General features: G+C 40.7%; 1 protein-coding gene across 1 annotated transcript in view; it reads left to right on the top strand.

Annotated features, from left to right (window-relative positions):
* The window catches only part of CPNE4 (copine 4), a 475385-nt gene that overhangs the window by 210508 nt on the left and 239332 nt on the right, over positions 1-25545 (top strand). The window contains exon 2 of the mRNA XM_040432996.1: positions 24056-24235. Within this exon, the coding sequence (XP_040288930.1) occupies positions 24056-24235 (180 nt within the window). The remainder of the gene's footprint in view (positions 1-24055; positions 24236-25545) is intronic.

The raw sequence follows: 25545 nt of genomic DNA, 5'->3' as shown, positions 1-25545 counted from the left end.
AATTATAAGAATAAGGTATATCAAAATGAGTACCATAAATATGCAGGATCACATCAGTTTACATGTGTGTTCATTTGGGTTTTGTAACCATTTTTTTATCTTTGTCAAAAAAAAGTTGCGATGTACTTTAACTGATGAAATACAGTATCTAGAGATTAATGTTTTTTAAACAAGGAGTTAAACTTACTTTTGAGTCAATATTTTATTGTATTTTTTTATCACAATTTCTTGAACTTTACCAACAGTTATCCCAAAAACCAGGACTTGGGTGGTAGAGTCTTACCAGTGATCAAAGTCATTACTAAAATAAAAGTACAATACTCAATTTATGTTTATGTTTTTGACTCAGTTTTAAGTTAAAATAGGAGTCAAACTGACAGCCTTAAATATAGAGATATACAGTCTAAAATGAGTAAAATTACTCATTACAATTACTATCTGCTTTAGGCTGGATTTTTTTTTAACATAACAACAACTATATATCCATTATTATTAGTGTTGATCACGAATATTCGAATTTCGAATTTTTATTGCGAATATAGGTACTTCGAAAATTCGCGAATATTTCTAATATAGTTATATATATTCGTAATTTCGAATATTCGAATATTTTTATTTTTATTTATTTTTTTTCGATGATTTTTTTTTTTATCAGTACACATAATCCCTCACTGCTTCTAGCTTGTGGGCCAATAAGAAGGCTGCAATATACTTGACTTTAGGAGTAGTAGTGTTTGCGAATTTTGCACTATATTCGTTTTTTTTTTTAATATTCGCTATATTGTTATATATTCTTGTTTTAGAATATTACCAATATTAGAAAAAACTAAGTTATAGCAATATACAGAATATTCGAAAAAAATCGAATATAGAGCAATTTAGCTAATATAGTGCTATAATCTTCTTTGTCTAATAGTTGTAAGTTGAAAAATTCGCAATAAAAAATTTGAATCCGAAAATTCGAATTCCAAAAATTCGCATATTACACAATCATTACCTTTCCGATTAAAAAAAAAAAAAATACGCAAATTTTCGAATTTGCAAATATTCTACGAATATTCTACAAAGTATTTGCGAAATATCGCGAATTCGAATATGACCCCTGCCGCTCATCACTAATTATTATATGCCATACACAAAATATGATGGAAAACATGATATATGCTATGTGTGGAGGGATATTTAGAACAAAAACCTATCTATCCAAGTGTGTTATTGCATAAACTATATAAGCTGGGGAAGATGGAGGCATGGACCGTAACTACTTATCACAGATTTTTACTCAGAATACCCTTAAGTCATTTTCTCAGATACAGCAGGTAATTAACTTAGAGCGCGCCCCTTTTTATTATTATTTGCAATTATATCTTAGAATACTTCTGATCCTATAATGCCTGAGATTCATCATTCATTTTTAGATCTGGTAATGGGTAAAGGCAGTACTAAAGGAGTCATTTCCTTACACTATAGGTGTTTATTAGGGGCTAATTCAAAGCAACATCCTATGATCATTAACCCCTTAAACCACCATGACGTACCTGTACGTCATGGACTGCACTGCCTTAAGCCACCATGACGAACAGGTTCATCCTGGCAGCAAGCTGTCACCATGTCTGCGGACATGGTGACAGCACTGAGATCACGGCTGTTACACACAGCCAGGGATCTCAGCTAACTGGTCCGGGACCAATGAGGGCACAGACTAGCCAATCAGAGTATTGAATAGCAACAAAAGGTTCTGATCCCCACAGTTTGTGACAGTGGGGATCAGAATCATGTACAATGTATAAAAAATTGTCCGTCCCCTCACCCATTCTTCTTTGCAAAATAGCTCAAGCTCAGTCAGATTGGATGGAGAGCGTCTGTGAACAGCAATATTAAATTGCCACAGATTCTCATTCAGCTTCACTGCAAATCGAATGTTCCCTGAAATTCGGATCCAAGTCCACTTCAAAGATTTTGATTCGCTCAAGACTATTTATCACCATTCTCAGGACAATGATACAGCTCAATACTGCAATGCAGGTGCCAGTATTTTATGCTTCATTGTGGTATTTGATTTTGCTGGGGCAGTATTTTGTGTAGCGCTAAGGTACTGCTGGCCCCCACCTACTTCTCTTGGCCCTGCCTACATGTATTGGCCCTGCCTACCTCTTTTGGTCCTGCCTACTTGTGTTGCCCCTCCTTCTGTCTAACTGTATCGCCTACAACATGGGGCCACTTGTAGGGCCACTTTAAGTTTGCAGTCCACTCCTGCATTCAAAGATCTCGCCATTCATTGCTCTGCTAGATTTATATAAAGCTGACAGCTCAAGGGGAGTGTCTTTTCTGCTGCAGCTCAGGGGGTCTCAGCTCTCCTGCTGGTAGTTTTTGCCCCCAACCATAGGGGACCTGCAATGTAGGATTATCATATCCCCCTGACCTACTAGCGTAGGGTTATCATCTCCTCCGTTGTGTGCACCCTCTTACCCGAGGGGCATCTATGAGTATATGTATATTTGACACAGGTGTTGCTGCAGGCTGTACACCTGTGTCATTTTCCTTTTGTACGAATTCCCCTGAAGAGTCGACACAGACAGAAACGTGCCAAGTTGGGATATCATCAGGAGCGCATCAGCTGGTCACAATTACTTTAAGAGTTAGGGATCAGGCCTGGAGTAGGGACAGGTATCCGAAATGGGTCGCCCCTATGGGGGGGTGCTCTGTATAGATAGGTAGAATGAAACTAGCCCCTTTCCCCATGAATAAGGTATAATAGGGCACAGAGCTCCTCTATCTGTACAGACCACGTCGATTACTGTGACTTTTTCATTGGACTTGCATCTGTTGTCCTCCGGATCTGCCTCTCTGGAAATCTCTCCTTGTCCCATCACACGTATTGGTCTGGTAAGACTGCTCGCACCTTTCACTAGGTGGAGCAGGATCATTCTTTATCTACCAGTGTTGGGGTACCAGGCTTGGACCCCCCATTTTTTTTATAATTTTGCATCACATTGGTGCGTTTTATCTTTATATCTAATTAAAAGTTATGTTTTAGACATTGACACTCTCCCCTAGGGGGTTTACCTTTTGGTCTCAGCTCTCCCTATCACAACTGAGGAGACAGTTGAAGAATGAAACTGAGCATGTGTGACCATCTCAGTGAGCCAAAGAAAAAAAATAAACAGCGTGTGGTGCTATACAGATACATTTTATTGAAAACCTCAGTGGCTATGTTACAGTTTTAATTACATTACATAACAAAAGTATTAAGATCCAGGTTCTGGTTTGAAAACTGTAGAACATTTTTCTCGGGACAACCCCTTTAATTTGAAATCCATCACTACTGCCTAGATCTGTTACATGCTACATACATAGTAATACTGTTGTTAGGCCTTAGGCACACATGCCAGGCTATAGAGGTCTTCTCCCCTCCTGGAATTATACCTTACAGAGGAGAATAGAGTGACTTATGATTGCACTATATAATGGTACATACAGTACCTAACTCTGAGTCACTGTATGTTCCACTTACCAGATCTCAACACATGGAACTGCCATATGCAGGAGTCTTTAGTCAGTTCCATCTAACTATAAAAAACGAATATACTGTATCTTTCGCCCCATAAAATGCGCCTCCCCCCCCCACCAAAAGTGGGGGGGAAATGCCTCTGCATCTTATGGGGTGAATACTAATCAACACTTCCATTTTTGGAACCGCTGATTAGTACCGGAGGACTGGGAAGCAGTAAAGGCTTTGTACTCACTGCTTCCTGGTCCTCCGCTGTCGACTGTGCAGGCTGCGAACAGCGTAAGTGCGCTCTTTGATCTCAAGCTGTGCGCAGCCTTCACAGCACACCAGACAGCAGGAGGAAGAAGATGGCGGGCGGTGAGTAGCGGCAGCATCCAGGAGCAGGAGAGGTAAGTGTTTTATTTTATTTTATAAAAAATGAGGCTGATGGGGGCTGAGAGGCATAATGTGGGCTAATAAAACACATAATTGGGGCTAATGAGAGGCATAAGGGCTGATAATGGGGGCTAATGAGGCATAAGGGCTGATATTGGGGCTAATGAGACATAAGGGCTGATAATGGGGGCTAATGAGGAATAAGGGCTGATATGGGGGCTAATGAGGCCTAAGGGCTGATATGGTGGCTAATGAGAGGCATAGGGGCTGATATGAAGCAATGGGGGCTGATATGAGACTGCTGGGGACTCCTGAGAGGCATGGGGCTCTTATCTGAGGTCTGATTGAGGGTAATTTACATTGGGGTCTGAGCTGAGGTCTTATTGGGGTCTTATTAACATTTGGAGTTTGATTGGAGCTGTCAGCTGAGGTCTGATTAACATTGGGGATCTGATTGGTGGTCTGATCTGAGATCTAATGAAAACTATTTTTTTCTTATTGTCCTCTAAAACCTAGGTGCGTCTTATGGGTCGGTGTGTCTTATAGGGCGAAAAATATGGTATAACATTTTTCTACTGCTTATGTTGGCTCCTATAAAGCTTGACTCCATCAGCTGTAGTGTCATCAAGAGTAGTGAGCACAAATCTACGCCTCTGCTTTGTATTTATATCCTCTCGGAAACAGATAGAACGCAGACATCCTACTGTAAATTTCCAATATAAATGTTAAGTAAAAATCAAAGAGCACAAAAACATCCTCTTATTTTTCGTCATACAATCTTTGCCATTCATGTGACGTTAATATTATTCACACTGTGCGGAGTGCTATTTCTCACATTATTAATAAACCGTTTGTATCTCTATGGGAAAGAATAGCTTTGTTCTATTTTAGTCAGCCATCTGTGTAAGGTGTCTGGTGACTCATCCATAGAAACATTTTTGGTAGTTTTACAATCATTTTAACATTTTTTTTTTTTCAAAGGTTCTTTCTGAGTATGCAATTTTTATTAGTGTAGATTAGAACAGAATTTAGGAACAGCAAAGATTAAAGTAAGGTAAACTTATTTTATTTCAAGGGGTGTCTTGTTCTGAAAGCCCATTTTAAATACTATTTTATTTAAGGAATTCCGAGTTAGCAGATGGGTTACAACTTTTTCCCTGTTCTTGACTTTCCTTTACTGGCCAGAATGGAGAGCAGCTCCAAAAAGCAGTGTCACTTTGGAGGACTCCGTACATTTCACAGACAGCCCATTGATTTCTATGGCATATGTGCAGTGCTTCATCTTCACTGTGGTGATGCTGCAGGAAAATTGAACATTTCCTAACAAGTTGATAGATCATAGTTGATCACTGGTGATCCCAGCAGCAAAACAATCAAGAGACAACTGTTTTTAAAGCAAAGTCCTTTTTTAACCCCTTAGGGATGCATGACGTACCGGTACGGCATGTTTCCTGAGTCCTTAAGGACCCATGACGTACCGGTACGTCATGTGTTGTTCCGATCACCGCCGCCCGGCGGGCGGTGATCGGAACATGGTGCCTGCTCAAATCATTGAGCAGGCACCCCGGCTAAATGCGTCGGGGGGTCCTGTGAAAGGATTAGACCCCCAAAAGTTTAAGTCCCAAAGTGGGACAAAAAATAAAGTGGAAAAAAAAGTTTTCCCCCAAAAAAATTAAAAGTTTCAAGTAAAAATAAACAAATAAAGTAAAAAAAAATTGGTAAAAAATAGGGGGAAAAAAAAAGTATACATATTAGGTATTGCCGCGTCCGTATCAACCGGCTCTATAAACATATCACATGACCTAACCACTTAGTTGAACACAGTAAAAAATAAAAAATAAAAACTGTGCTAAATAAACCATTTTTATTGTCACCTTACATCACAAAAAGTACAACAGCAAGTGATCAAAAAGGCGTTTGCCCACCAAAATAGTACCAATATAACTGTCACCTCATCCCGCAAAAAATGAGCCCCTACCTGAGACGATCGCCCAAAAAATAAAAAAACTATGGCTCAGAATATGGAGACACTAAAACATCATTTTTTTTTTAGTTTTAAAAAAGCTGTTATTGTGTAAAACTTCCATAAATAAAAAAAGTATACATATTTGGTATCGCCGCGTTTGTATCGACTGGCTCTATAAAAATATCACATGACCTAACCCCTCAGATGAACACCGTAAAAAATAAAAACTGTGCTAAATAAACAATTTTTTGTCACCTTACATCACAAAAAGTGTAATAGCAAGCGATCAAAAAGTCATATGCACCCCAAAATATCAAATATCAATCAAACCATCATCTCATCCCGCAAAAAATGAGACCCTATCTAAGATAATCGCCCAAAAACTGAAAAAAACTATGGCTCTCAGAATATGGAGACACTAAAACATGATATTTTTTTTTTGTTTCAAAAATAATACCCTACCCAAGGTAATCGCCCAAAAACTGAAAAAAGTATGGCTCTCAGACTATGGAAACACTAAAACATGATTTTTTTTTGCTTCAAAAATGAAATCATTGTGTAAAACTTACATAAATAAAAAAAAGTATACATATTAGGTATCGCCGCGTCCGTATTGACTGGCTCTATAAAAATATCACATGAACTAACCCCTCAGATGAACACCGTAAAAAATTTAAAATAAAAACTGTGCTAAATAAACCATTTTTTGTCACCTTACATCACAAAAAGTGTAATAGCAAGCGATCAAAAAGTCACACACACCCCAAAATAGTGTCAATAAAACCATCATCTCATCCCGCAAAAATCATACCCTACCCAAGGTAATCACCCAAAAACTGAAAAAAATATGTGTCTCAGACTATGGAAACACTAAAACATGATTTTTTGCTTCAAAAAAGAAATCATTGTGTAAAACTTACATAAATAAAAAAAAGTATACATATTAGGTATTGCCGCATCTGTGACAACCTGGTCTATAAAAATATCACATGATCTAACCTGTAAGATAAATGTTGTAAATAACAAAAAATAAAAACGGTGCCAAAACAGCTATTTCTTGTTATCTTGCCTCACAAAAAGTGTAATATAGAGCAACCAAAAATCATATGTACCCTAAACTAGTACCAACAATACTGCCACCCTATCCCGTAGTTTCTAAAATGGGGCCATTTTTTTGGAGTCTCTACTCTAGGGGTGCATCAGGGGGGCTTCAAATGGGACATGGTGTCAAAAAAAACAGTCCAGCAAAATCTGCCTTACAAAAACCGTATGGCATTCCTTTCCTTCTGCGCCCTGCCGTGTGCCTGTACAGCTGTTTACGACCACATATGGGGTGTTTCTGTAAACTAAAGAATCAGGGCCATAAATATTGAGTTTTGTTTGGCTCTTAACCCTTGCTTTGTTACTGGGAAAAATGGATTAAAATAGAAAATTTGACAAAAAATGGAAATTCAGAAATTTCATCTCCATTTGCCAATAACTCTTGTGGAACACCTAAAGGGTTAATGACGTTTGTAAAATCTGTTTTGAATACCTTGAGGGGTGTAGTTTCTTAGATAGGGTCACTTTTATGGAGTTTCTACTCTAGGGTTGCATCAGGGGGGCTTCAAATGGGACATGGTGTCAAAAAAACCAGTCCAGCAAACTCTGCCTTCCAAAAACCGTATGGCATTCCTTTCCTTCTGCGCCCTGCCGTGTGCCCGTACAGTAGTTTATGATGATATATGGGGTGTTTCTGTAAACTACAGAATCAGGGCCATAAATATTGAGTTTTGTTTGGCTGTTAACCCTTGCTTTGTAACTGGAAAAAAATTATTAAAATGGAAAATCTGCCAAAAAAGTGAAATTTTGAAATTGAATCTCTATTTTCCATTAATTCTTGTGAAACACCTAAAGGGTTAACGACGTTTGTAAAATCAGTATTGAATACCTTGAGGGGTGTAGTTTCTTAGATGGGGTCACTGTTATGGAGTTTCTTCGCTAGGGGTGCATCAGGGGGGCTTCAAATGGGACATGGTGTCAAAAAAACCAGTCCAGCAAAATCTGCCTTCCAAAACCATATGGCATTCCTTTCCTTCTGCGCCCTGCCGTGTGCCCGTACAGTAGTTTACGACCACATATGGGGTGTTTCTGTAAACTACAGAATCAGGGCCATACCAGGTGGGTCAGAAGGTATGGGTACTGGTCCCCGTACCTCAGGACAAGCTTCAGGCGGCTTGGGAAGGCCCGTACCTCGTGCATCAGCGCCTCAATGCCGTGACGTACCTGGTCACCCTGGACCACGCCCGAGGAAGGCAGAAGGCCTTCCACGTGAACATGATGAAGGCTCATCATGAGAGGGAGGCATGTGCCCTCCCTGTCTGCAACCTCCCCGAAGAGGGGGAGGAGGAAACCCTCCTGGACATGCTCACCCAGGTGAAGGCGGGTGGGTCCATCGAGGATGTGGAGGTGGGCCAACAGCTCTTGAAGGACCAACGGTCCCAGCTATGGGCCACCCTTCATCCTTTCCGGGAGTTGTTTAGCAACAAGCCTGGAAGGACGGATTTGGCCGTCCATCACTTGGACACTAGGGATCACCCCCCAATCCGGCGTTCAGCATATCGGGTTTCCTTGGAGGTGCAGCAACACATGCGCCAGGAGATTGACGAGATGCTGAAGCTGGGGGTCATCCAGGCATCCAACAGCGCTTGGGCCTCGCCTGTGGTCCTCGTCCCAAAGAAGGACCGGACCACCCGGTTCTGCGTGGACTACAGGGGACTCAACGCTGTCTCGGTCACCGATGCATACCCTATGCCACGCATCGATGACCTGCTCGATCAGTTGGCCGGGGCCCAGTACCTGACCATCATGGATCTGAGCAGGGGGTACTGGCAGATTCCCCTGACCCAGGAGGCGCAGGAACGCTCTGCCTTTATCACTCCCTTTGGATTGTACGAATCCACGGTGATGCCGTTCGGCATGAAGAATGCCCCTGCTACTTTTCAGCGGATGGTCAACACGCTGCTTAAGGGACTTGAAGAGTATGCGGCCGCGTACCTGGATGACATTGCCGTCTTCAGTCCCACCTGGGAGGATCACCTACAGCACCTGACGCAGGTGCTGTGGCGGATCCACCAGGCAGGCTTGACCATCAAGCCGGAAAAGTGCCAGCTGGGCATGAGCGAGGTCCACTACCTGGGGCACCGGGTAGGCGGGGGGACCCTTAAGCCAGAGCCTGGGAAAGTGGATGCTATTGCATCCTGGCCCACCCCCAGGACCAAGAAACAGGTGATGTCCTTCCTGGGCACCGCCGGGTACTATAGGAGGTTCGTCCCCCACTATAGTAGCCCATCGAAGCCCTTGACGGACCTCACCAAGAAGAAGCTGCCCTCCGCAGTCGATTGGACGAACGACTGCGAGACGGCCTTCCGAGCGCTGAAGGCCGCCCTCTCGAGCTTCCCTGTACTACAGGCGGCCGACTTCACGCTGCCGTTTATAGTGCAGACCGACGCCAGTGATTTTGGCCTCGGTGCCGTACTCAGCCAGGTTGACACTACGGGCCAGGAACACCCCGTTCTGTACCGGAAGCTCCTGCCGAGGGAGGTGGCGTACTCCATGTGCTGACAGATAGCGGAGGTAGTGAACTCCACAGGAGGGCCCTGCTTCAAAGCCTCAGGCCTGATTGTCATCTGATGCACCTCTTGGCATGTTCAGTGTACATGCAAAATTAGTTTCCACCCCCCAGCCATCTGAATGTCAGTTGGCAAGGAAGAGAGCCCCCCATGGGGTCCAGGCTTCAAGGAGAAGGTCACACCTCACCTCCACCAGTTTGGAGCCAACTGAATCATGCAGGAAAAACCCCCAGCAGGGGGTATCTGCCCTTGCCCAGGATCAATGAGACACCCAGACATGTTGGCACCTACCTTTCATAAGGAATTATGAACCGCCTGGCCATCGCAGGCACAAACCGGATACATATTTGTGTCCCGGTGGCCACGAGGTACGTTCCCATGGTCTTTGTTTAATGAGACGAAGTCAGGGTAGAGAGATATCCATATCTCCCCATAGAAACCATATAACGGTACCAGGTTTGGGCTCTACTTGTAGCCGGAACCCAGGCAGGTCCATTGGTCCCAGAACCATCTCCCTATGACCCTCTGGTCTGGAGCTATGAACCCTAAAGGGTTTTGTGGGTCATTTGCTGCCAGCCCAGAAGAGGGGGAGTGGACCCCTCCCTGAGGCCGGGAGGGGAGGGGCCGGCTACAGGTTAAAAGTCTGGTGCCAGCAAGTAGGCGCGTCTTTCTCTGAAGAGGGGTCACATCCTACAAATGTGTTTAGAGGGACCCAGGAAATAGCTGAGATCACGGCCCTTCATGTGGACTCCAGCAAAGAACATCTCAAAGGAACTTTGATCTTACCCGGTAACTGACTTTTACACTGCTTAACCCTGTTGTAACCATATAACCTGTAAACTGTAACCTCAGACCACTGTATATATTGTCTGTGTATATTGTGTTATATCTAGTGTGCCCATACGGCGATTAAATCTATAATTTAATCTTGTGCTATCTTGTATCTCGATCACGAATCCCCACGTCCGTGTTTTGGCCTAGTTATAAGCTACCGCGGGTTGGTTTATGACCCTATATAATCCCGTTAGTGGACCGGGCTTATATCAAACTAGAACTGGTGGCAGATACCTAGGCTGAGGAGTCGCTGTTTCACTGCGGCAGTGAAAAGGCTCTCTCAGCTTGTTGCCTCTCTGTGCGCGCGTGGACAGGAGGTGTGTGTAAAGCTATACCAACCTGACCTTACGTGCTCCACTGGAGGGCGTAACTTAACGTTTTTGGTAGACCCGTGACCATACCACGTCTCGTGAGCTCGACGTAGTTGACGTCAAGTGGGCACGAGGTGTGGTATTCATCACAGGTGTAGTTTATAAAATGGGGTAATTTTTGGGTGGTTTCTAATATGTAAGCCTCGCAAAGTGACTTCAGACCTGAACTGGTCCCTAAAAATTGTGTTTTTGAAAATTTCGGAAAAATTTCAAGATTTGCTTCTAAACTTCTAAGCCTTGTAACATCCCCAAAAAATAAAATATCATTCCCAAAATGATCCAAACATGAAGTAGACATATGGGGAATGTAAAGTAATAACAATTTTTGGAGGTATTACTATGTATTATAGAAGTAGAGAAATTGAAACTTGGAAATGTGCAATTGTTTACAAATTTTTGGTAAATTTGGTATTTTATTATAAATAAAAATGATTTTTTTTAACTTAATTTTACCAGTGTCATGAAGTACAATATGTGACGAAAAAACTATCTCAGAATGGCCTGGATAAGTCAAAGCTTTTTAAAGTGACACTGGTCAGATTTGCAAAAAATGGCCAAGTCCTTAAGGTGAAATAGGGTTGAGTTCTTAAGGGGTTAAATGACAGCATCAAATTCTAATCAATTAAATTATCTATTTGAACAGGCAAAACATGGTGATTTGTACAGAATTGGGATGTGTTGTAGGGATTTTACAGTACAGTACTGATGACCTACAGTATGTTTAGGATAGGTCATCAGTATCTAATCTATGGGGGTTTGAATCCTGGCACCTCCACTGGTCAGCTATTCAAAGAGGCCATGGTGCTTTGGTACGCACTGCCGCCTCCTCACAGTATTCTAAGCACAGTGCAATACATTGTATAGTGGCTGTGCTTTTGCACTGCAGCCTTGGCTCATTCCCTTCAGTAGGACAAAATAAAAACACTATCTAGAAAGTGTTTGGTAGATCAAAAATCCTCACATTCCTAGTGGTACTGTCTTTGGCTTTATGCATATGAGAAGACAGTTTGGCCCATTCAGTCATTTTTGAGACCGTTTTTGTTTTGTTACTTTTTGTCCTTTTTTAAAGTACAATCTTCACTTTTATTGCCCCTGAAGAGTCCCCCTGAGGGACGAAACATGGCATGTCGGGACATAAGTGAGGAACAGATTGAGGTTTAGGCCCCATATAGGGACAGGTTCCTGACGGGGTCGCCACCTATCGGTATGCTCTGTATTTTGTTAGGCAGGGACCACCAGCCCCCTGCCCACTAATCAGGTAGGGACTTTATTTAGGGCCTTATAGGTCTCGTCATTATTTAAGTAACCCAGACAAAAGCACCCGCTTCTCCATTACTAATAAAGGACGGCACCTGGCAAAGACCTATAAGATCTTGTTAATCCGGGTCGGGTAAGACCTTTCCATTTACCATTCTGGAATTACTGGTTTGCAGGTGCATTTCGTTATGTCGTATTTTTTGTTTTGGTATATCTCACCACGTTGTTAACATTAATGTGTACACTTATTTTAATTATATTCAGTAAAATGTATGTTTTAGAACAATAGCCCAGGTCTTTTTGGGAGAATTTGTTGATATTTGGAGAGAGACCATACACTTGTATGTTGCATTTCAAGCAGAGATTTCAGTATTTGTTATCCTGGTATATGCCATAAAAAAAGTGGAAAAAGAAATCACTTTATGGTAAATGTTGGCCAAAGGTTAAGGAAATACAAATGTAACAAACATAACATGACACTGACTTAATGCATTGAATGCACTGGTTGCATCAAACTTTACACTGAAAATTAAAGTGTAACTGTCGTTTCAGTTTATTTTTAATACAGTGTATGGACAGGGATGGTAAACTTTTTTGTAATATTTTTTATTAGGGAAATATGTTTCTTTGTACTAGAAAATGGGTTCTAAACAGTCTTCTTAGGAAAGCTTTAACTCAGCTATGCTAAGGAGAACCTATCAGTCTTCAGGTCTACTGAGTACATGTGCTGTATTAAAGGCCGTCACCCTCCCTTTCTGACTTGATACACATAGACGTCTTCAGTGCTCAGTAGAGTACTGAAGACAGATTCTTCTTAGTATCGCTCAGTTAGAAGGCCCCTACACCCTGTTTTCTAGTGAATGGAGCGAGTACTAGTATTTACACTGCACTTCCGAGATGATGGCAGTGTAATGAAGAGGAAGTAGCTCTCACATGGAATTTCTCCTCCTCTTCAAACAGCTGATCAGAGGGGGTGCTGGTGTTGGACCCCTGCCGATCAGATATTGATGACCTGTCCTTAGGATAGGTCATCAATATAAACAGGCTGCAGAACCCCTTTAATGCAACAAAAGCCATTAAAACTGAGGTTAAGGTTTGCTAGAACAGTGTATTTAACACATTAATTGCTAAGTTAATTTTTGCTACACTTGTCTGCAATGTATTATACTAAGCAATTCGAAATTAGAAGCAGTTTGAGTAAATGCCTGTGTGACTTTGGACAAGCTTTTGCCTACAAATTTCCATTCCCTTTAATTTTACCAAAGACAAAGATAATGTACCAAAAGACAATTGTTTAGAAGCTTAAAAAATATAACTCTTCTGAAACAAAAACAAACCTAATTCTTGTCAAGAAGACATTTTAAAAAGAACATCTGACAGGCATTGTAATTATATTACTAATAGTATTTCCAGTTCTAAGAACAGTACAATGCAAAATGCTCCTTTCACATTAATTTCCTTTTGTGGATAGCAATGTACTTTTAGATGCTCCAGTCAATTGGAGTGCAGTATAATAACTTATATTACCTTTCTTTAGTGCTGTAATTAGTTGCAAATGTATTAATGCATGCTAGGCAACAATACTATTAAATCCTACGTACTAGGGATGGTTAGAAATTATTCTTCTGGAAATAAAATGTCAGTGCTTTCTATAATGCCTTGAATGTTTAAAAAGGTCATATCATTTATTGTTTTATAATAGATGAACAAAAATATTTGGAGGTGCATTTAAAGGGAAATTACAGCTAAATGACCTTCTGGTATGTCACAAAGACATGTGTGAAAGTAAGGTACCATTAGTTTAGAACCCCACCAATTTCCAAAATGAAAAGACCACTTTGCATTATACAGGTCCCAGTCTCTTTCTATAGCGCTTGGAGGTTTTAGTTACTGAAACTCTTCGAGTAGCACTGGACTCGTAGGGATGTGAAATAAAGAACCTTGCCTATCTTTTGGGGTAAATTAGGCAGCAAGTGAACCTTCATGTTCATATATGGCACATCTATAAAACAAGAGTATGCAAGCCATACACAAGAGCCTCTATTTTATTCTTTAACCTCTTGACAACATCCGCAGTACATGTAAAGATGGTGCCTACTCTGGAGCAGAGTAAACACCATAGCTACCAGGTGCCTGCTCTTTCATACAGCAGATACCCAGGGCTAATGTCTGCGATCAGTGATAACACTGGTTGCAAATATTTAACACCTCAGATCCTGTGGTCAAATGTGAGAGTGGAACACTGAAATCAAGAAAGGCTTTCCTTAATGGTAATAGGCTTAAGTCTGTACATGTACAGAATTTTCTGTTCAGTAATGCATTAAACCTATTACTGACCAGAAATGACAATCCAATTATTGCATGTTGAGGTTTCCTAGGGGACTAAAAAAGTTCAAAAAGGAAAAAAAATGTTTTTAATTTTTATTTTAAAAAAATAATTAAAAAACTATAAAAATTCTAATCAAACCACCCCTTTTGCCAATATTAAAATTTAAATAAACAATAGAAAAATAAAGATCATAGGCATCACCACATCCCAAAATGCTGATACTATTAAAATATAAATATATTTATCCGATGCCAATGGCATACTGGATTTTTGTTATTTTACCTCCCCATAAAATTAAATAAACAGTGATCAAAAAGTCACACATACCCCAAGATGTTATCAATGACAAAAATGAGCCTTCACAAAGCTCCATAGATGTCAATATCTAAAAAAATTATGAGGGTGCAATATTTTTTTTAAGTAATAAAAAACAAGAAAAGCTTTACAAATGTGGTATCGTTGCATCATTGTAATACTACTGACCCAGAGAATGAACGGCATAGGTCGGGTCAGTTTTACCAGCTAGGGAGCGCCATAAAAACAAAACCCATAAAACTGTGGTGGAATTGTTTTTTTTTTTTCCAATTTCTCAACATTTGGTATTTTTTCCAGCTTTGTACTACTTTGTAAATGGTGCCATTAGAAATTACAACTTGTCCCGCAAAAAACAAACCCCATATGGCTATGTGAATGGAAAAAAAAAAATGGCTCCGGGAAGATGAGAGTAAAAAATGGAAAAGCTAAATGGAAAAAGCCATGTCCTTATAGGGTTAAAAGGTGTTGTCTGACAGGTAACATTTTCTTAAAAGAATTGATACTCATTTTACTGTTTCTGAACGTCAACACTTTCCAGGTCCCACTGATTTCTTCTTTCTGGTTCCATCCGACACATAGGAAATGTAGACATAGCCAATCACTGGCTGAGAAAGGTCACTACTATGACCAGCGATTGGCTAAGTCGTCTTAGACCAGTAGGGACCCAGTAATTGATGGAACAGAAACGGTGGGTATTTGTAATTATCACTTCTTCCTTTTGGTTTTTAATGCCATTCTGACCCTTTAAAAAATAAAAGGCCAGGCAACCCACTTAATAACATCCTAATATTGCACTATATTGGCAATTTTTTATTTGTTGGAGTGCTTCATAAAAAAGCTGTGCATGCATTGCTATTGAAATTGACAACACATCTATGTTTAATCAATACGGTGCATTTGGAAAGTATTCAAAACCTTTCACATTTTATGTTGTGGCCTTGTGCTAAAGTAAAATAAAATACAAGTTTTTCCCCATCATTCTGGGCTCAATACCCCAAAAGGACAAAAGTGAAAACAGAATGTTCAAAATCTTTGTTAATATATTGAAAACCAAAAACTAAAATATTGCATTGATATAAGTATTCAAACCCTTTACTTGGTATTTAGTTGAAGCAATTACAGCCACCAGTCTTCTTGGTTATGATGCCTGATTTGCGGATTTTCTGCCATTCTTCTCTACAGATCCTCTCAAGTTCTGTCAGGTTGGATGGGGACCGTCAGTGGACAGCCATTTTCAGGTATCTCCAGAGATGCTAGATTGCCTTGGCTGTGTGCTTACGGCCATTGTCTTATTGGAAGTTAAACGTTTGGCCCAGTCTGTGGTCCAGAGCACTGGATCAGGTTTTCATGAAAAATATCTTTGCACTTTTCTCCATTCAGCTTTCCCCAACCCTGACCAGTTCCCCTGTCCCAGCCTCTGAAAAACACTACCACAGCATGATGTTGCCACCACCATGCTTCACTGTAGGAATGATAGTGGGCAGTGCAGTTCAATCTTTCAAAGGAGAAACTTGTTACTCACAGTCTGAGAGGAAACTTGATTTATTTATATTTTAGTCCACAGCCACAAAATAACAAAATGTGATAAAAGTTAAACTAAAGACTTTCCAAGTGTATTGTAATATTTTTACAGTCTCTAGTAATTACAATTTGCGCAGAAATTCTTTTTGCTGTTGGGCATGGTTGAGAGGGGGGCATGATCTACCTGACCTAACAAATTTATCATTATTTACTCCACAAAGTTGGTGGAAATTACACCAGAAAAATGTGCACACTACATGATAATGTACTGTAAATACAACACAGATATCCCCAAATACAGTCCTGATCAAAAGTTTAAGACCACTTGAAAAATGGCAAAAAATCATATTTTACATTGTTGGATCTTAACAAGGTTCCAAGTAGAGCTTCAACATGCAACAAGAAGAAATGAGAGTGAGACAAAACATTTTTTGAGCATTCAATTAATTGAAAATAGCGATTAAACTGAAGCAGGGTGTTTTTCAGCTGATCCCAATTTTAGGACCCCATGCCTTTAAAAGGCCAAATCTGTGCAAAGATGTGGCTTCATTGTCATTTTCTGTCAGGTAGTCACACGTTGTGATGGCAAAGGCAAAAAAACTCTCCCTTTTTGAACGTGGACGGGTTGTTGAACTGCATAAGCAGGGTCTCTCACAGCGCGCCATCGCTGCTGAGGTGGGACGCAGTAAGACAGTCATTTGGAATTTCTTCAATGATCCTGAGGGTTATGGAACAAAAAAGTCAAGTGGAAGACCCAAAAAAATGTCATCAGCACTGAGCCGGAGGATCCAATTGGCTGTCCGTCAAAACACTAGACGATCCTCGACCCAAATTAAGGCCCTTACTGGTGCTGACTGCAGCCCCATAACCATCAGACGGCATCTGAGACTGAAGGGCTTCAAAAAAAAAAACGTCTTCAAAGACCTGGTCTCCTTGAACGCCACAGAACTGCTCATTTGGACTTTGCAAGAGAGCACCAAACATTGGACATTCAAAGGTGGAAGAAAGTTTTATTCTCTGATGAGAAAAAATTTAACCTTGATGGTCCTGATGGTTTCCAACATTACTGGCATGACAAGCAGATCCCACCTGAGATGTTTTCTACGCGCCACAGTGGAAGGAGCGCCATAATGGTCTGGGGTGCTTTTTCCTTCAGTGGAACAATGGAGCTTACAGGAAGTACAGGGGCGTCAAACGGCTGCTGGCTATGTCCAGATGTTGCAGAGAGCATTCCTCATGACTGAGGGCCCTCTTCTGTGTGGTAACGACTGGGTTTTTCAACAGGACAATGCTACAGTACACAATGCCCGCAGGACAAGGGACTTCTTCCAGGAGAATAACATCACTCTTTTGGCCCATCATGCGTGTCCCCCTGATCTAAATCCAATTGAGAACCTTTGGGGATGGATGGCAAGGGAAGTTTACAAAAATGAACAACAGTTCCAGACAGTAGATGGCCTTCGTGCGGCCGTCTTCACCACTTGGAGAAATGTTCCCACTCACCTCATGGAAACGCTTGCATCAAGCATGCCGAAATGAATTTTTGAAGTAATAAACAATAACGGCAGAGCTACTCATTACAGAGTTCATGTTTGGAAGTTGGATTTCTGTTTTGGGGGGGTTTCGTTTTTTTTTGGAGGTGTGGTCCTAAACTTTTGATCAGCTGAAAAACAGCCTGTTTCAGTTTATTCGTTGTTTTCATTAAATTGAATGCTCAAAAAATGTTTTGTCTCACTCCCATTTCTTCTTGTTGCATGTTGAAGCTCTACTTGGAACCTTGTTAAGATCCAAACATGCTAAATATGATTTTTTGCCATTTTTCAAGTGGGCTTAAACTTTTGATCAGGACTGTATCACCAAATTATTAATCCCTTAATGACCTAGTCAGAAAAGGTATTACCTGTATTATCCAGGATTTTAATATTGTTGGTCTATCCAGACCCCTGCTGATGAGATGCTTAGTTGCAGCACCACCTATTGAAGTGAATGGGAGCAGCACTGCAGTTCCACTGCACAATGGATGGAGCTATATAGCTCCAGTACTGGAGCTACAATTTTTGTGCATGTGGTGGTTTAACGGCTCTAACATTTTTATTTATTAAGTTGTATATTAATGTTTTTTAGAGAATGTTTTGTCTTTTTTAGCTTTATTTAGGGAATCTATAGAAAAATGTAAAGGGATTGTACACCTTTGAATGGGGGGGGCCCCCTCTTGGGCAGACCTGTGAACGGAAGCATACTTACCTCGTTCCCTGCGCTGGCTTCTGTCTATTTTGGTCCACAGCCTTGATGGTTTGGCTGTGCTGTAAACTTCCTGATGCAAATCACTGGATGCAGCAGTGACCTGCTCCCCTTCTGTACTGTGATCATTTGTCATGACGCAAGGACAGCAGGTCAGTGCTTTGGCCAGCTTCCTAGCTGAAAAAAAATGCACTAACAAAATAGATGCAAGCTTTTTATATGGACTAAGCCCTCACTCTGATGTAATAAAATCTGAGACTTTTAGCCAATATATTTTGTGATCAAAACACATTTGTGCCCACCTACACCCGCCAAGGTGGTCTCAGGTCAGGCAGGTCCTATACTAAACCTACCTATGCCATTAGGCATCTATATTCAGGAGCGCAGACTCTGCACATATAGTGTGCTGCTCTTTTCTTCTGTGATTTTTTTCATAAATGTAGCCAGGGACATATTAATTTATCATATCGTGCAGGATGTTTTTATCTTTTTTTTTTTCTCTTTTCTGTGATTTTTGCAGCTTCCTAGCTGGCTTACATTTAGACCATTTTCTATACCTAAAACAGGCATAGAAAATGGGAAATGAGACAGGCCAGCCAGCCCTTCCCCTTCCCCACCCATGCCATATCCACTTTTTTAGACCTGGCATGAGCAGGGGAAATTCGCAGATTGTGCCGCAACTAACCGTTGCACTACAATCTGCACCTGAAATATGCCTAATATAGGCATATTTAAGGGTATTAAATGACCTCCTTAGTCTGCCCTTTAGTAAAGACATTTATTAATGCGAACTGGCCTGATTTCTGACTCCATACACTGGCAGATTCTCCTGCTTTGCACTTGCCCAACACCTTACATCAAGGGCACCCAACTTAACATCAGGCAGGACCCCCAACTCTAGAGAGTACTCTGAGAGAAGAAAGCGTATGCTCTCTGTTCACTGCATGGCCCTGGGAGAACCAGCATGAGTATTACCACTGTGACCTATGTGTACTACACCCACCATTACAGACACAACCAACACTCTCATACTTCTCGTTTCTCCTCCGGGTCACTGAAGAAGTATTAGAGGACATTAATTTTAATTTAAAAAGTAGATTTGGCAGTGCTGTCAATGAAGAATGAGGCACAGTCTGAAATTCGCCATAGAGACCTCTCATTTCTCTACACACCCTAGTGAAAGTACATGAAAATAATATAATTACCGGACATCTGCATATTTCCATAACGCTGCTATTTTTGCATCATATTTGTTGCCATTTAAGCCACCAAAGTTTTGTCACAGTCCATCTGAGAGGCTTCTTCAGGAAACATTTTAGTATCTCAATCTATTATCTCTTACATCAGTTATTTCCTTACTTCCCTTTGATTGTTTGGCTTTTAGCTCTGTTATTGATTGAGGTCAGTATCTATTCTGCAACAGGCTGGGAACAAAGTCAGTTTTGTGTCAGAAAAGACAGATCAGTTGACCACACTAGCTGTCTTTTCAATCTGGAATGTAAGTAAAAAAGAATTATCGCCATCCTCGCGTAAGTAACTTCATTTCAGATTTTACCATTGATACGAAGTGATGAATCATTGTGTCTTTTAATCTGTGTTATACATGCTTTGCAGTTCTCTGAATCAGTTGTTCAGAAAACAGGGACAAGGAAAGCTCATTCACTTCAGTGAGAATACTGCAATGCTTAATTTCACCTGTGGTGGCACTGCAGGGAAATTGAGCACTTCCTGTCTTGCCTAGCAGATTACCGCTGATTACTGGTAATTCCAGCAGCGGGATATCCTGTGATCAGATTATCGTCAGGGGAGCTTTTAAAAGCAAACAACCTCAGTGTATGCTATACAAAGATATCTTTGCCCTATTATTGACATGTTTTAGTGATAATCCTGACCCTGAGATCAGTGGTAAAGATGAGAAAGGCAGATGTGCTTAAAAGTCACAATCAGTTGCTGACACAGTTAATGCTAAATAACAATTATTTCCTGGAAATGAGGCTGCTAGTTAGTAATTATGGTGACAGGAGGGAAAACACATCGACCTTCTGAGAGGAAGAGAGACACAGTTCACTTCAAACAGGTTGCAATGATTAAATATCGATGAGGCAGTTCTCTCAGCTTTTCTTTCCTCTGTACTCCCAGTCCTATGGTCAGAGGAAGTGGCAGTACACTCTTGATATCTCTGGTTATGGCAGTGGCTCCCTAGCATTTGCTCAATGTCTCCACAGGGGCAGACTTCTCCATTTGACCTTACTCGCTTCTCGTGCAACCAAACCAAGTGCCCCCAGGCTACAGCTAGCTCCTGAGACCCAACTTTGACACATGCTTGCCCCTGTACCAAGCCTAAGTAGTACTAGGCTGCACCCAGATGGGAAACCCATCAGTGGCGTACATAAAGAAGTAGGGGCCCCATAGTAAGGATCAAACCAGACCCCCCACGCAGGACAGAAGGGTTTCTGCCTAAACAGTTTTCAATGACCCTTGAGCCATTTTTGCACTGCGGCATTTGCTGAAAGTTGTTCCTTTAGAGGGTAGAGTCCTGACCAAGTTTTTACCTCCAGTAGAAGAGGAAATAATCCCAACTAAAACTGGGCCCCCTCCAGGCCTGGGCCCCATAGCAGTCGCATGGTCTGTTGCTATGGTAGTTACGCCCCTGGAACCCACCATCTTACACCCATTCATTCCCATTCTAGTATGGACCAATCGTGCATTCCCTCCAAAACATGATACCCAGGGACAGACCTCTCCAGATGGCACAGTTGAAGAAACTGTCACTACCTCCAAAAACATAAAAACACATTTACAGTCACAAATACAAATCTACTTTTCAATCACACAAATATCTGCACAGCCAGAGGCACCCATTGCAGCCACTCGGACTCTGGGAGGGTTGGAGAGAGAAGTTACCTCCAGCAACTTACAGTATAATGGTGCAGTGAGATCACAGGGAAATTGTTGTTAGGAGGATGGGAGTGGTAGTGGATATGCTAGTGATAGTTGCACTCACACTTCATTGCTCTCCCTCGGTCCATGCAAGTAAATGGAGAACACACCCTTTCTTCCCTTGGGGCACTCTCTAGAGTTGGGGCTCCTACCTTGTGTTAGGTGAGGTGCCCTTGAGGTTATGTGTTTGTCTGAGTGCAAGGCAGGAGTACAGGTGAAGTACATGGCTGATGATGGAGTCAATAACCAGGCGGTTGATTGTAACAGATATAGTTTACTGAGTTAAGGGTGGTGGTAGTAGTAGTAGTAGTATTAGTAGTATATAGCAGCAAAAGGCACAGTTCCAAAGTATATGAAAGTGCAATCTTCTCTGAATAGCAGTGTAGAGGCAACAACAATGATGGCAGTTGTAGTGCTCCCTGAGTCTGATTCCAAAGATAACCACAGGCATGCTATACTGTCCTTATTAACTCCTTCTGCAGTTCCAGGGCTGAAGGGTGCAGAACTTTGAATATGGATGGCCAGTCCATCTAAAAGTATGGTAGGTTCCAGAGGCAATAATTTTTTCCACAGCAGCAAAACCTTTCTGCCATAAATGAGTGAATACCTTGCTGTTTGAAGCTGTCTGGATGGTTCTGGACCTCCTACGATGTCTGGTTTCTTTCTTCAAGGGGCCCTCTTGTAATAGAACAACTTCTTTGGCAGCTGTAGTCTCAGAGAAAGAGATTCTCAAGGATCTGATTTACTTATGATTCTGGTCATTGTAGCAGGGTGTCATCTGTATGTTATGGCCGACACCCACTGACAGGTTGCCCAAACTGCCCACATACAACACTACACATGTATGGCACAGTGCGTGAAGGGGTTAATATTAGTAAGTTTCTTTTACACGGCTCTCATAATAAAAGTTACAACAGCGTATTGAAAAGTTTACAAGCAAAATTATTTTCAAAAACAACAGTTTTTGCTAGCATGACCATTTTTATGTAGAAATCCAGATTAAAATGCAAATTCTAATAATGCAGTTAAAATACATGTATATATCTGAATATAAATCTATCAAACTGGCAGCAGATGCGGCCCTGCACCAGTTATACATGTGGCTTGTGACTGTTCAAGCACCCTTCACTTGTAGTGTTGTCCTCTTCAGATTAGCATGCAGAGTACTTGCACAAACCTGGTTTTGGAAATGGACTTTTTAATGACTATCTCCACAATTCAGTTGTAAATCATAATCATTATATGGTTTATGCGCAATTTATTATTGGTTTTCTAATGGTGTTGCTGTAGTTACGGTATTCTCAGGGCATAAACATGCCTTTTGATATGAAAAAAGAGTCTTCTCATGAATATAAATTAAATGGCTACATTCCATGCTTCAGAGACTCAACCAAAACACAAGGGGCAACCACTTTATTTGCTGTGGTCTTAAAAATTGCATATTACTTGTTAATAACTCTATATATTCCAAATAGGTTTACAATAGATAGCTATGAGACAGATAAGCAAAAGTTTTGGGCGCGAATATTCGAATAGCGAATATTAATCGCGAATATCGGCACTTCAAGAATTCACGAATATTTAGAATATAGTGCTATATATTCATATTCTAGAGGGTTTTTTCATCAGTAACCTCCCTTCTTGCTTGTGGGCCAATGAGAAGGCTGCAATGTCTTTGTCAGAGCTTAGCAACATCCCTAGCAACCAATAGGAAAGTTGCCTATCCCTTACTATATAAGAACCTCCACAGCAGCCATTTTCTGCAGTTTTTATGGAGTTCTGAGAGAAACAACAGTGTCATTGCTGTGTTAGTTAGTTAGTTAGTTTATATATATAATAGTTAGTGGGAGATAGTTAGTGTAGGTTAGATAGTGATATAGTGTAGCTGATAGGTTCTGATTTCCATAGGTACATGCTACAGACATAGTGCTATGATGTCACAACAATACTTAGTGCACCAATCAGTAATATGTATTCAGACCTGCTAAAATGTGAAGTTTCACATATTGCGCCAAAATATGCACATCATGAATTGCAGATTAGCGCAATCGCAAATATAAAAGCCATTTTTAATGTTTGCCGTGCCAACCATTTTCTGCAGTCTCAGGAAACTTTTAGCAGCTTGGAAAATGTAGCAAAAGTGACCCACGCCTGTATTGTGCGCTCTTTACGCGAATATTACATTGCCGATTTTCGCAATCAAGAAAATAATAGCAAATTCTTGAATTCGCAAATATATGATGAATATTCTACAAAATATTCGTGAAATATCACAAATTCGAATATTGCCCCTGCTGCTCATCACTAATAAGCAATAGATAGATTCAAACATTGAGACAGGTAGATAGATAGATAGATAGATAGATAGATAGATAGATAGATAGATAGATATGATACAAAAAATGGCAGCACCAGAGAAAAATATATGAAGTGAGAAACCGAGGTGCAAGCACAATGGAGCTAGATCAATGTCCAAAATATAAAAAACAATGAAATAGGCAGCAGATTCCAAAATGAGTAAAAACAAGATGTATTCACCCATGTGGACGCAACATTTCGGCTCCAACACTAGAGCCTTTCTCATGCTTGAAACTTTGCGTCCACATGGGTGAATACATTTTTCACTTGTTTTTACTCATTTTGCAGTGTGCTGCCTATTTACTTTTTTATTTTTTCATTTTTAGATAGATAATGCAATATACAGATATTTAGTTAAAATGTACAATTCTTTATTCCGCATTACAGAACCTAGAAAAGTGAAAGAAAATGTTCTTCTTCTTGCAGGTGGACAGAACAGAAGTTATCAGAACATGCATCAACCCTATTTTCTCAAAAATTTTCACGGTTGACTTTTATTTTGAGGAAGTTCAGCGTCTTCGTTTTGAAGTTCACGACATCAGCAGCAATCACAACGGCTTGAAAGATGCAGATTTCCTTGGAGGAATGGAGTGCACTTTGGGACAAGTAAGTGCCAAATAAACAAGACTAAACCATTATCTTTGAGCCGTTGTAAACCGGGCCAATTATAGGAAATCCTCTCAAATCTTGGGGTTTGAGAAGGGCTCCTCCATCACCTGTTGAGAAATGTTATATTTCTAAACAGATTAGAAACTTACAATACAATGCTACCTAAGGCCTCATGCACATTACCATATTCATTTTGCGTCCACAAAACACAGATGACTTCCATGTAGAGTCCGTGCTGCATCCGTTTCTTTGATGACACATTGACTTCAATGGTTCTGTGGTCCGCATTTTGCAGTCAAGAATAGGACATCATTTATAATTTTGCAGAACGGACACACAGACGCAGACAGTGTACAGATGACATCCGTCTGTAGTCCGTTTTTGTTTTTTTTGTGGTCTGTGTACAATCCACAAAAAAATGCAGATTGGATACAAAATACAGTAGTGTGCCTGAGGCCTAAAAAGTATGAATTAATTTAGTTACATTGGACATTAAATTTTGTTCTGTACCGAGTTTAACATGTATTTCAAAGGATTAAAAAGCAGTCATGGTGCCCCATACCTAAAGTAGGGCTTTAGAAATGTATCATACTGATCATAAGAAATCTGTTTACCTTGTAGAGCTGTGCAGTGCCAGACACAATAGTTTTAGAAAGATCAATAGTTGCTCCCCCTTCTACCTCCCAGCGTGAAGTCATTGCCGCACGATTGCACCATTCCAAACAATGATAATGTAAGGAAATCTTTTTTTTTTTGTACTGTACAAGGCAAAGAAATACGTTGTGGCCTTGGACTGGTGCCTTCATCAGGCTGATTCAATAATCTTGATTGAAATGTGAATAATGGATTGCTGCGATAATTGGTATGCAGATTGTAGATAATGAAATGTTCAGAACCTTCATTACTGACCTGTTTCAATAATTCAGTGATCATTATCAGTTTGATTGTTGAAAAGAAACTGAGATTGGCAGAATGCATTTTGGGGAACATTTGAGTAATATTCCTTTGCTATAATATTTTTTGAAGGAACGTTTGATCCAGTGCTCAGATTTATGTCCCAGTGATATCTGGCTTATATGGAATTTACTTGGACTATTTTTTTAAAATGCGAAATCTGTGCCAAACTATCATGGGCCATTTATAACACCAGTCTTTTCTTTTGTGTTAGAGATGATCAGGCACAAGGGCCCAGGTTTGGCTGCTACTTCTGTACCATGTACACTGTAGCTACACCAATAGGAAATTTCCATGATCACTGTACTGCATGCTTAAGACATAGAGGGGCAGATACTGTATATCAATGTCAG

The sequence above is a fragment of the Bufo bufo genome, chromosome 5 (genome assembly GCF_905171765.1).
Source record: "Bufo bufo chromosome 5, aBufBuf1.1, whole genome shotgun sequence".
Taxonomy (NCBI): domain Eukaryota; kingdom Metazoa; phylum Chordata; class Amphibia; order Anura; family Bufonidae; genus Bufo; species Bufo bufo.
This window is presented reverse-complemented; position numbering and strand designations above follow the sequence as displayed.